General features: G+C 47.0%; 1 protein-coding gene across 1 annotated transcript in view; it reads right to left on the bottom strand.

The window, feature by feature from the left end:
- Nucleotides 1-13,753, bottom strand: part of clpb (caseinolytic mitochondrial matrix peptidase chaperone subunit B) — a 165,726-nt gene that overhangs the window by 23,408 nt on the left and 128,565 nt on the right. The window contains exons 9-12 of the mRNA XM_041199189.1: nt 11,389-11,444; nt 6,712-6,756; nt 3,869-4,030; nt 597-753 (exon numbers count right to left, since the gene is read on the bottom strand). Coding sequence (XP_041055123.1) covers nt 597-753; nt 3,869-4,030; nt 6,712-6,756; nt 11,389-11,444 — 420 coding nt within the window. The remainder of the gene's footprint in view (nt 1-596; nt 754-3,868; nt 4,031-6,711; nt 6,757-11,388; nt 11,445-13,753) is intronic.

Here is a 13,753-nt window from a genome sequence, read left to right as displayed (position 1 = left end):
TCTAAGTTACTGAAGGCACTGTCCAGTGTGGCACTGACCAGTGTCTCAGTTACTGAAGGCCCTGTCCAGTGTGGCACTGACCAGTGTCTCAGTTACTGAAGGCACTGTCCAGTGTAGTACTGACCAGTGTCTCAGTTACTGAAGGCACTGTCCAGTGTAGTACTGACCAGTGTCTCAGTTACTGAAGGCACTGTCCACTGTGCTATTGACTGGGTTCTTGGTGAGTGAAAGCACTGATTTATTTGGGATTGAACAATACACTCAGGAAATTCTGAAATTCAGTGCCTAGTCAACATGATGGGTTAGTTGATTTGTTTTTGGGAGGTAACAAATATACTTGAGAGCACCGTTACAGTTCACTGTGTCACCTGTGGGCTAATGACTGGTGAAAGGAAATCAGCTGATGTCCAGTGAACCTTACAGGAAAAAGTGCAGTGATTGAGCTCTGAGGAGATCAGGACATCAGAGGCTCTGATATCTCTGTGTGATGGAAGAACCTGCTGGGAAGAATCTCGGAGGTGAGTGGGGGTTAAGAGTATTAAGCAAACACAACAAGATAGGGGCTCGATACACTTCAACACCATTCTGCAACTTACCTAGATTCTCGGCTAGACGTTTCTTGCCCAGTTCCTGGGCTTCCTGACGCAGTTGTAAGGCATGCTCAGCTATTTCCTCACTGGCCACATTGGAGGTCATGATGAAGATTGCATCCTTACACTCGATGGTCTTTCCTTTGCCATCTGTCAGTCTTCCCTGAAAGTGAGGAGAGTGGGGTTGGGGGTTTTAAAGACTTAAGATCACAACTCCAAATGAACAATCCAAAGCTGCACGAAATATTGCCAGGAGCTGTGACTCATGTGAAGCAGCCAAGTAACCGCTAATTTGCACACAGGGAGATCCCACAAAGCAGAAACCAGGTGACCAGGTGATCTATTCTTAGCGATGTTGGAATGTTAAATAGGAAACAAAGGAATTGCTGGACAAAGGAAGTCCAAGGCCCATCTAATTCACCTTCCAGAATCCTGGCAGTTATGTGATAAAATGGTTATGGAGTCTTTGTCCAATAATTGTTGAGATTGATTGATTGCTATGATGAATGAGTCTACAACAGATCCAGGCATGAGGTGAGGAAAACGCCCAGTGGTAGATAGCTTTGGGAACCATAGCTCCAACGTCACCTCTACCTCAGGGGCATGTTGGCTCAGGATACTGGGCAAACTGCCCCTAAAAGGTAAACAAACAGGCCATTTGGCCCAACTGGTCCATACCAATGTTTATGCCTCACACAAGATTCCTCCAATTCCTTTTTATCTGCATTTATTACCTCTAGACTTGACTGATCTATATTGGCTCTCGATCTTAAAATTCTCATCCATGCTTTCAAATCACTCCAAGGTCCCATCCACCCACCGCTTCTAGGCCTGGCCTCTTGAGCATCCTTGATTTTAATCGTTACACCATTGGCAGCTGAGCCTTCAAATGCAAAGACTCTAAGCTCTGGAATTCCCTTCTTAAACCTTTCCATGTCTACCTTGCTTTCCTACTTTAAGAAGCTCCTTAAAACCTACCTCTTTGAGTTTTTGGTCTGTTAGAGTCATATCTCTCAAGACTAAAGTTTTATTTTACAAAATGGAGGGACATGGCATGATCTGGATGCTAACCTGGGATTTTTTTTGTTAAAAGGCCATAAGTTCACCTTGGGGCTGTAAACAAGCAGGCCTCTTCCAAGAAATCACCTGACTTATATGGTACTTGAGAAGGAGTTGGTCGTTTGTTTGAACTGCAAAGCACTTTACTTAATGAAAAGCTGAGAGACAAAAATGGCAATCACATTGGAGAGAGAAAAAAACTTAAGCTGTGAACCTGCTGGTTTTGAAGGCGGTTTTGTTGGAGAACAAGCTGAGGAAAGAAGGCTACCTTGACTGTCTCTCTCTCTCTCTCTCTCTCTAGCTGGCCTAAAATTGGGAGGGGCTACCAAGCTGTAGCCAGAGAGCCCTCAACCAGCCTGCATTTGGTCCTGCAAAGCTGCGACCAGTGGTGAGAATGTCCAGGCATCCAATGGGACCAGCTGCTGTCTTCACAGGAGAGAGCTCCAGGTCGACAGCGTCGAGACCCCGTGGATTTTATTCTTTATTTTATAATGCCCATCCTCCAAAGCCCACCTCTGCAGAGAGACTCTATCTGTTTGTCCTTTGTTTGTGACTGTGTGTGTGTGAGAGTCTGTGTGCGTGCGCGCTCAGGGGTTTCTTTAGGAAGAGATGGATAGTCATACTTCCCAATTACAACTGTGTGTTAACCAGTACTTGCAACTTGTTTGAAGAAGTTTTCTTTTAAAATAAATTAATCATTCTGAGTTTTTGAAAGAACCCTGGTCAGAGACTCTTTTCTTCTGGTACTTGAGGTACGGCTATATAATTGGCCATTTTGGTGAGAAAACGAAGCATTTAAATTAACGGTAGTGTCTGCAGAGTAATGGGGGCTTGATAATCCACACACTCCTCCCACCCTGCTCATAACAGGTCACTTGTCCTAACAGCCACAACACAAGCAATTGACAGAAGAACTCAAGAAACAGGAGCAGGAGTAGACCACACGGCCTGTTGAACCTGCTCCGTCATTCAATACGATCATGGCTGATCTTGGGTTTCAGCTCCACTTTCCCACCCACTCCCCATATCTCTTAATTCCCTGAGGGACCAAAAATCTGTCTATCCCGGCCTTAAAGGTATTCAATAATGGAGCACCCACAACCCTTAGGGGGTAGAGGATTCCCAAAGATTCACAACCCTTTGAATGAGGTAATTTCTCCTCACCTCCTAAATAATCGGCCCCTCATCCTGAGACTGGGTCCCCCATGTTTTGGATTCCCCAGCCAGGGGGAAACAACCTCTCAGTGTCTACCCTATCAAGCCACTTCAGAATCTTCTAAGTTTCAATGTGATCGCCTCTCATTCTTCTAAACTCCAGAGAATATAGGTGCAATTTACTCAACCTCTCGTTACAGGAGAACCCCCTCACCTCAGGGACCAATTCAGTGAACCTTCACTGTACTGCCTCCAATGCAAGTATATCCTTCCTTAAAATTGGAGACCAAAACTGCACACAATATTCTGGATTTGGACTCACTAAAGCCTGCACAATTGTAGCAAGACTTCTTTATTCCCTCTGAAGCTATTTACTCCCTAGCAATCAAACGTCGTACCCATTAGCTTTTGAAGTGAAGTCACTGTTGCAATGTAGAAAAGGTGGCAGCCAATTTACACACAGCAAGCTCCCACAATTACAGTGTGGACATTACATTTGAAAATGTTTTAAAGTTATATATTGAAGATTCACCCTGACTAGGTTATAGATTTCAAAGAAAATCCAAATTTGGCATCAGTGTTTGATTTAACATGTCTCCTCTCCTGAGTGGTGTTCTCTGAACAATCTTGGCCTTTCAACTGGATTTCTCAAGTGAAAACCACCAGCATCTTTTCATTAATCTTCTTGGAACTTCAGTGCCAATCACCAATTACTATTGTGTCACACACATCTCTGAATCAGAAGGTAATGAGTTCAATCCCTACTCTAAGGACTGAAACACGTAACCTTCTGATGCTCCAGCACAGTACTGAGGGAGTTTGGCACTGTCAGAGGTACCCTCTCTTGAATGAGATTTTAAACTGAGGCCACGTCTACCCTCTCAGGTGGATGTAGATGATCCTTCTATAGATGATAGCCAGTATTTTGAAGAACGAGGGAGCTATCTGAGTGGCTTAGTTCAATACTTATTTCTCAACCAGCATCACACAAATAGATTATCTGATCATTATCACATTGCACAATATGAATTCTTTCTTTTGCCTCACAGTCAGATGGGACTCACCTCGTCAAAGAGTTGCAGCATAATGGTCAGAACATCGGGATGGGCCTTATCCACTTCGTCAAACAAAACCACCGCGTTCGGACTCTGTTTCAGTTTCTTGGTCAGCTGACCACCTTCCTCATGTCCGACATAACCAGGTGGTGAACCGATAAACTTTGCAACCTTTGAAATGTACATTATTTTATTGAGAAATTTATTCCAGTATTCATCTAGCTGCTTAAACATGTTTGCATTGCCAGCTTGTTCATTTTTATTTGTGTCCAGAAGGCAAGGGACGTCCATGTGGTAATGGAATAATTCCATCTTTCTGTCCTGGAGTTACTCACATGTGGATTAGATACAGAGTAAAACTTCCTCTACACTAACCCCATCAAACATTCCCAGGACAGGTACAGCACAGAGTTAGATACAGAGTAAAGCTCCCTCTACACTGTCCCCATCAAACACTCCCAGGGCAGGTACAGCACAGAGTTAGATACAGAGTAAAACTTCCTCGAACACTAACCCCATCAAACACTCCCAGGTACAGCACGGGGTTAGATACAGAGTAAAGCTCCCTCTACACTGTCCCCATCAAACACTCCCAGGGCAGGTACAGCACGGGGTTAGATACAGAGTAAAGCTCCCTCCACACTGTCCCCATCAAACACTCCCAGGACAGGTACAGCACGGGGTTAGATACAGAGTAAAGCTCCCTCTACACTGTCCCCATCAAACACTCCCAGGGCAGGTACAGCACGGGGTTAGATACAGAGTAAAGCTCCCTCTACACTGTCCCCATCAAACACTCCCAGGACAGGTACAGCACGGGGTTAGATACAGAGTAAAGCTCCCTCTACACTGTCCCCATCAAACACTCCCAGGACAGGTACAGCACGGGGTTAGATACAGAGTAAAGCTCCCTCTACACTGTCCCCATCAAACACTCCCAGGACAGGTACAGCACGGGGTTAGATACAGAGTAAACCCTCTACACCGTCTCCATCAAACACTCCCAGGACAGGTACAGCACGGGGTTAGATACAGAGTAAAGCTCCCTCTACACTGTCCCCATCAAACACTCCCAGGACAGGTACAGCACGGGGTTAGATACAGAGTAAAACTTCCTCTACACTGTCCCCATCAAACACTCCCAGGACAGGTACAGCACGGGGTTAGATACAGAGGAAAGCTTCCTCTACACTGTCCCCATCAAACACTCCCAGGACAGGTACAGCACGGGGTTAGATACAGAGTAAAGCTTCCTCTACACTGTCCCCATCAAACACTCCCAGGACAGGTACAGCACGGGGTTAGATACAGAGTAAAGCTCCCTCTACACTGTCCCCATCAAACACTCCCAGGACAGGTACAGCACGGGGTTAGATACAGAGTAAAGCTCTCTCTACACTGTCCCCATCAAACACTCCCAGGACAGGTACAGCACGGGGTTAGATACAGAGTAAAGCTCCCTCTACACTGTCCCCATCAAACACTCCCAGGACAGGTACAGCACGGGGTTAGATACAGAGTAAAGCTCCCTCTACACTGTCCCCATCAAACACTCCCAGGACAGGTACAGCACGGGGTTAGATACAGAGTAAAGCTCCCTCTACACTGTCCCCATCAAACACTCCCAGGACAGGTACAGCACAGGGTTAGATACAGAGTAAAGCTCCCTCTACACTGTCCCCATCAAACACTCCCAGGACAGGTACAGCACGGGGTTAGATACAGAGTAAAGCTCGCTCTACACTGTCCCCATCAAACACTCCCAGGACAGGTACAGCACGGGGTTAGATACAGAGTAAAGCTCGCTCTACACTGTCCCCATCAAACATTCCCAGGGCAGGTACAGCACAGAGTTAGATACAGAGTAAAGCTCCATCTACACTGTCCCCATCACACACTCCCAGGACAGGTACAGCACGGGGTTAGATACAGAGTAAATCTCCCTCTACACTTTTCCCATCAAACACTCCCAGGACAGGTACAGCACGGGGTTAGATACAGAGTAAAGCTCCATCTACACTGTCCCCATCACACACTCCCAGGACAGGTACAGCACAGTATCACTGAATGATTACAGCACAGAAGGTGTTTTGGCCCCTTGTGTCTATGCTGACCCTCCAAAGGAGCAAATTCCCTCGTCACCCTGCACAATGTTCCCTTTCAGATAATTTAATTCCCTTTTCAATGTCTTGATTGAACCTGGCTCCACCACACTCTCAGGCAGCGTATTCCAGATCCTAACCACTCGCTGCGTGAAAAAGTGTTTCCTCATGTCACCATTGCCTCTTTTGCCAATTACCTTAAATCTGGGCCCACTGGTTCTCGAACCTTCCACCGATGGGAACAGATTTTCCCTCTCTACTCTGTCCAGATCCCTCATGATTTTGAACACCTCGATCAAATCTCCTCTCAACCTTCTCCAAGGAAAACAGTCCCAACTTCAGCATGAGGTTAGATCCATATTAAAGCTCCATCATATATTCTATCCCCGCAAACCCTTACAGTGAGGTCCAACGAGCATGAGGAAGCCTCCAGTACATTGTTCCAATAACCAGTTTTCATGTGTGAGCTTCACCGATTATTCGTTTGTGCAGACCTTCACAACTGACCCCACTCTTTTTCAACAACCACACTGACTAGAACTGCACACTAATTGTTTACGAAATGGCTGCACCCAGAGCCGATCAGCTGTGGGAGCTTTACCCCTATCACATTAACCACAAAAGATTGGTTGAGAGTTTTTGCCATTCCCTCTCCTGGTCTTTTTGCTCTAGACTAGAGCTAACTGTTGAAGGACTGTTAATATTACGAATGCTTGTGATCTCACTGTCACCCTGTTTCAGTGTACTTACTTCATGCTTTTCCTGGAATTCCGACATATCGAGCCTGATGAATTTCTACATTGTGAAAGGAAGAATAGACAGGTGTCAAGCTTTCTGGTGACTTTGATGTAAACTGCCCTTCAGTTTTATTCTCCACCACCACACCACCACCGCCAATACTCTCATGGACATGTGCGACTCCTTGCTGAGGCGCGACCCAAACCGGTCACTCTACACTACATTTCACCAATGTCCTATTTTTCAGGTGTGAGCTGTAGTGAGTGACTATTCGGCTATGAGGGGACTCGCAGCCGGCTTTGTACTTTTTGCTTCCCCAACGACTGTTCTTCTGGAGCTGGTGGCAGCACAGTCACTCGGATGCAGGATCTGGGTTCGATTTTCCTCTCTGAAGGTCAGGGACCACGGGGCACAGTGACAGCAGTCTAAATGACGAGCTAAGAGCACAGGCTGGTACCCTAACCATGGACTGTCCCGAATCACTGCGGCTCAGTCATGCACTGGGCAGCACCAGCAACTTTCAGGCTGCGTAAAACACGTTCTTTTTTTAAAAAGCGCACATTTCCCCTTTGCGAGTTCCCATCAGCCAAGCGATACCACTGAGAGTCTGAGCAGGTAGCAACACAGGCAGCTCCCTGTTCTCTGCTGCTCCAGACACCGAGGGGTTTAACCCCAGCTGTGGTCCAATACGCACCCCATCAGCAACATGTGGGTCATTCGGATCCCGGGAAGAGGGTGGGGGATGGTGGTGGTGGTGGGGAAGTAACGTAGGAGGAAGGCACACTGGGACACTGCATGGGAGTGGGGCGGGGCAGTGCTGGGACACGGGATGGGAGAGTGGGGTGGGGGGGTGGTGGCAGTGCTGGGATCCTGTGAGGGGCAGGGCGTAGGGACCATGGTGGGGACAGAGCTCCTGGAGTCCGGAGGGAGGGTAGCTTATTGTATTTCCATTATTGTGCGGACGGATAAGAGTACTGAGATCAGCGAACATTAGCTGGGCTGTGTATTGGTTGATAAAATGGCAAGATGAAAAACAGGGCATGCAAGTGTTTTTTCTGATCTTTGTGACTACTTTAATCCCTTGCTTACAGAATGGTGGGAAAAGTTTGTTAAGAAAATGCACACGTATGAAGTACATTTACCTGTACTTGTGGCTAAAATAGTGTCACTGTAACCACAACCAGTGACTAGCCAGTGATTCTACTGGACAACACTGCTTTCAGGGGACTTGGCTGTAGATTATCTCTCTCTCCCTCAGGGTGACCAACTGGTCTGTGCTAGGGATCAGTCACCAGACATCCATGTGTAGAGAACACCGAGTCCCATCCAGCTCTCACTGTGACTTCACCTCTGTCACTTGCCTGACACCTAGTGTCACTTCCACATGTAACAACAACTTACATTTTTATAGCGCCATAATTAAACGTTCCAAGATGCTTCATGGGAGAGTTATCAAACAAAATCTGACACAGAGCCACACGGAGAGATATTAGGAAATCACCAAGCTTGGTCATAGAGTTAAATTTTAAGGAGCGTCTTGAAGGAGAAAAAGGTAGCGGCTGCAGAGAGATTTATTTAGGGAGGGAATTCCAGAGTTCTGGGCCCAAGCAGCTGACAGTGCAGCTGCCAATTGTGGGGCAAAGGGAATGCAGAAAGGGGCCAAAATTGTTGGAGCGCAGAGGATTATAGGGCTGGAGGAGATGATATGACCACAGCAGATGTTAATTGCTGAGCAAACGAAATCTCAGAGGGAAACTTGGCTTATGGGCCATACCCTTTGTTTTTGTATCCTGAAAACAAGAAGAGAATGTACTAATCTCAGCAGCAAGAAGTCCAGTAACACTTCCGGGGTTTTAAAAATTAAAAGTTTTGTTAACAAGAAAAGGCAACTTAGGCACATAAGATTACTGTTACACAGTTAAGATTAGTCTTACAAAATATTCCCCAAAAAGACTCCCTAATTGGTCAGACCCACAAGTAAACACCTTCTAGGCAACACTCCCTTAGAGATGTTTAACTATAAAAATCCAGTAATATTGTCCAAGGCAAACTGCTGTAGCTTTAATAAAGGCATACCACTCTGCTGTGGAAATCCGAGACTTCAGAACAGGATTGCTTTTTGCAGCCCAAGACTTTTCTGGCTTGACTGGATGGCTGATTCAATCTGCATCATCTCCCATCCTACAGCTGTTTTCTCATGGAGCCAACAGCTAACCACCAACAGCCAACCACTAAGCTCAACACAGTAACTCTAAAATATCTTTATCCCCACTTTCATCTTAGGTTCCATTGTTCTCATACCTCTTTGAAACTCAAATCCTTCCAAACATAAAATCTTTCATGTTTCTATTTTGTCTCTGCTTTCAGGTCAATAAAATGTAATATGCCCTCTTCTCTTTACCCATGGGACTCCTGTAAGATGCAAAAATGTTTCTTGGCACCTCCGACTCCCCTTTGATATTCAAATCACAAGAGTTTAAAGGCACAGAAGGAGGCCATTCATCCCATCATGTCTGCACCGGCTCTCCAAATGAGCATTGTGAACTAGTGCCATTGCCCTGCCTTTTCCTAGTACCCCTGCACCATGTTTCTATTCAAATAATCATTTAATGCCCTCTTGAATGCCCTATTGAACCTGCCTCCACCACACTTCCAGGCAGTGCATTGCAGATCCGAACCACTTGTTGTATGAATAAGCCTTTTCTCACATCACATTTGCTTCTTTTGCAAATCACTTCAAATCTGTGCCCTCTTGTTCTTATCCTTTTATGAGTGGGAACAGCTTCTCCCTATCTACTCTGTCCAGCCCCCTCATGATTTCGAACATCTCTATCAAATCTCTTCCTAGTCCTCTTGTCTCCAAGGAGAAGAGTCCCAACCTCTCCAATCTATCCTCATAGCTGAAGTTTCTCATCCCTGGAACCATTCTTGTAAACCTCTTCTGCACTCTCTCCAATGTGTTCACATCCTTCCTGTAATATGGCGCCCAGAATTGTACACAATATTCCAGCTGAGGTCAAATGAGCGTCTTATATAAATTCAGCATAACCTCCCTGCTCTTGTACTCCACGCCCCTATTAATAAAGCCCAGGATACGATATGCTTTATTAACTGCTCTCCCCACCTGTCCTGCCTCCTTCAATGATCTATGCACATATACACCCAAGTCTTTCTGCTCCTGCACCCCCTTCAAAATTTCACCCCTTATTTTATATTGTCAGTCCACATTCTTCCTACCAAAATGCATCACCTCACACTTCTCCACACTCTCCGTTTCAAATGAACTCTCAAATTATCTGAAAATGCAAGTGCTAGATCCAACCTATTCACTTGTACCTCAAACCCACCACAATATCTCAACACAAATGCACAAACCTAATGCCTCTATCCTTTCATGTCTTAAACCTCCCAGACAACCTGTCTCTAGTAACCTTTCCCCAGCTTAATTAAATCACTTACACAAACACACACACCCACGCACAGACACACACAGCCACACACACACACACACACACACACACACACACAGCCACGCACACACACCCACGCACAGACACACACAGCCACACACACACACACACACACACACACACACACAGCCACGCACACACACACACACACACACACACAGCCACACACACACACACACACACACACACACAGCCACGCACACACACACACACACACACACACACAGCCACGCACACACACAGCCACGCACACACACACACAGCCACGCACACACACACACACACACACACACACACAGCCACGCACACACACCCACGCACAGACACACACACAGCCACGCACACACACCCACGCACAGCACAGGCCGCACACACACCCACGCACAGACACACACACACACACACACACACACACACACACAGCCACGCACACACACCCACGCACAGACACACACAGCCACGCACACACACACACACACACACACACAGCCACGCACACACACACACACACACACAGCCACGCACACACACCCACGCACAGACACACACAGCCACGCACACACACACACACACACACACACACACAGCCACGCACACACACACACACACACACACACAGCCACGCACACACACAGCCACGCACACACACACACACACACACACACACACACACACACACACACACACACACACACACACACACACACACACACACACACACAGACCCAGTCTTCTTCACAGAATAACACAACATTCCTCAAAAATATTTTTTAAAAAACATCCATCTCACAGAGGTAACAGTGATAGGGAGGGGGCGAGGCCACAGAGGGATTTGAATGCAAGGATGAAAATATCAAAGTTGAGAGGTTGCCGGATGGAAAGCCAACGCAGGTCAGCGCGCACACGGAGGGGGGAGTCAGAACATGGACAACAGCGTTTTCAATGAGCTCACATTTTGTGGAAGGTTGTTGGAGGGCATTGGGAGTGTTGAGTCTGGAGGTGACAAAGGCATGGCTGAATGTTTCAGCAGCAGATGAGCAGAAGTAGGTGACATCGGGTGATAGAGAGAATACGGGATCGGAGGCTTATTCAGGGTCAAATAGGGTTCATGCTAAGACAGTGACCAGGGAGAGGGATGGAGTTAGTGGCTAGTGAACAGAGTTCTCGGCAGGGACCAAAGGCAATGGCTTCCATAGCTAATAGCTGAAAGATCCCATACCTTTTTGACATCGTTATGCATGTACTTAGCAATCTGTTTTGCCAGCTCGGTTTTTCCTGTATCAAAGGTGAGAAACAAAGTCAGTATACAGGATACATCATGGGAAATGTCATTAGATGCTGACGAGACAGGTAATCAATAGTCTAGAAAATCCTACATCACAATCTCAAATTTTTTTTCATGTTACAGTCGGATCCTTTTGTAGAAGTTGGGCTCATTGCCAAATTAACCAGAGTTGACATGAGAAAAATAATATTTTTTTTACAGCGAGTTGTCGTGGCCTGGGATGCGCAGGGTGGTGCAAGAAGATTCTACAGCAACTTTCAAATGGGAATTGGATAAATATGTAAAAAGGGGAACATTTGTGGGGCTATGATGAAAGACCCAGGAGGTAGGACGAACTGGACAGCTCGTTCAAAGAGCCAGCACAGGCACGATGGGCTGAAAGGCCTCCTTCCGTACTGGATGATTTTATGTGCTGGTCACTCTTTGCACGAGGCACATCTTGGTACAGGTTGTAAAATTTCACCAGTTTAATCCTATGCATATTTCCATTTTCACACCTCACTTTGAAGCAACAGATATCAGCTTGTGGGAAGACAGTGGCTGAGTGGTAATATCACTGGACTAGTAATCCAGAGGTTTAGGCTAATGCTCTGGGGACAAGGGTTCAAATCCCACCATTGAATTGAAAGCTAGTCTCAGTAATGGTGACCAGGAAGCTATCGGATTGTTGTAAAAACCCATCTGGTTCACTGATACCTTTTAGGAAGGAAATCTGCTGTCCTTACCCAGTCTGGCCTACATCTGGTTCCAGATCCACAGCAATGTGGTTGACTCTTAACTGCCCTCTGAAATGGCCGAGCAAGGCCACTCAGTTCAAGGGCATTTAGGGATGGGCAACAAATGCTGGCCTTGCCAGCGTCATGTATTTTTGTAGCAGCTTCCATGACCTCAATTGGTAGCGCTTGTGTCAGAAGGTTGTGAGTTCAAGTCCCATTCCAGAAAATCGAACACAAAACCCAGGCTGACACTCTCTGTGCAGTACTGTGGGAGTGTTGCACTGCTTGGAGCTGCTGTGTTTTGAATGAGACTTTAAACTGAGGCCCAGTCTACCCTGTCAGGTGGGCGTAAAATGTCCCATGAAACTATTTCAAAGAGCAGCAGGGGAGATCTCTCCACTGTCCTAGTCAATATTTATTCCTCAATCAAGTTCCTGTGATGGGGGTCCCTCCACTATTTGGGAGAACCAGTGGGAGCCTAGTATTGCTTCTGTGGGCAAGGCCTGAGGCAATTTAAGTGCATTTAGGCACTTAACTGGCCAACGCCGTGCCTCCCACTGGATCTAGGACCTGGGAGGGTGGAAATCTCGCCCCCTAGAACTTACAGCCAATCGGAGCCAGCAGCTATCCATTGCCGGCAATGCGACTGGGAGTGGTGGCTGCTTCTGGTATTGCTCCAGGGCCTATCCAGAGGATCATCGCTATACCCCTGGAGTGGATGGGGTGGGGGATGCGGGGAGGGGGTTGGTGGGGAGTGAGGGAGGGTCAGGGTAACCGGAGGAGTTGGGGGGGGGGGTGGGGGGCAATAATTGCCCTGCCTCCCCACCGGTGCTGGATTCCTTGATTGGGCGCTGACTGCCTGTAAACGAAGGATCCCCCCCACAAGGTCGCAGGCAAGTCCAAGAGGATCTTCAGGAGCCACAGGACAGCCGTGTGAATCTCGGTAAACCCTCAGCCACCACTAAATTCCAGTGGGCTCACAGATAACTGATGCCAAGAGGCTCATTAATGAGCTTAATCGATATCCCACCACCAGCGGGCCCTTCCTGCCACTACACCCCCCACCCGATTTAACTGGGGCCAGTTTTCCCAACGTTGGGCACTGGATGCAGGTACTCCCACCCGATGCTCCCAGCGCCCATCCCCCCCACCCCCACCCTGCCATCATGTCTGTTCCAGGAGGTTCAATGAAATTCTGTCCAATGTCGCAAAGGGAACAGGTGACATGAACATTATAAAGTTTTCTGTTTGTGGCGTCTTGCTGTGTGCGATTGGCTGTTTTTGCTACATTACAACATTGCACTGGCCGTAAAACATTCCCAAAGTGTGGTGCCCAGAATTGGACACAATTCCCCAGCTTAAGCTGAATCAGTGTAATGTTTAGCATGAGCAGCTTTACTGTATTCCCTGCCTCATTTTCCTCTTTACTCTTTCGTGGGATGTAGGCAAGTCAATCACTGTTACTGAGACTAGCTTTATATTACAGATTTTATTAAGTGAATTTAAATTCCATCAGCTGCCATGGTGGGATTTGGACCCCCTGGAACATTCGCCTGGGCCTCTGGATTACTAGCCCAGCGACA

This window comes from Carcharodon carcharias, chromosome 11 (assembly GCF_017639515.1).
Source record: "Carcharodon carcharias isolate sCarCar2 chromosome 11, sCarCar2.pri, whole genome shotgun sequence".
Classification (NCBI taxonomy): Eukaryota; Metazoa; Chordata; class Chondrichthyes; order Lamniformes; family Lamnidae; genus Carcharodon; species Carcharodon carcharias.
The sequence above is the reverse complement of the archived record's forward strand: the minus strand, read 5'-3'. Positions and strand labels throughout refer to the sequence as shown.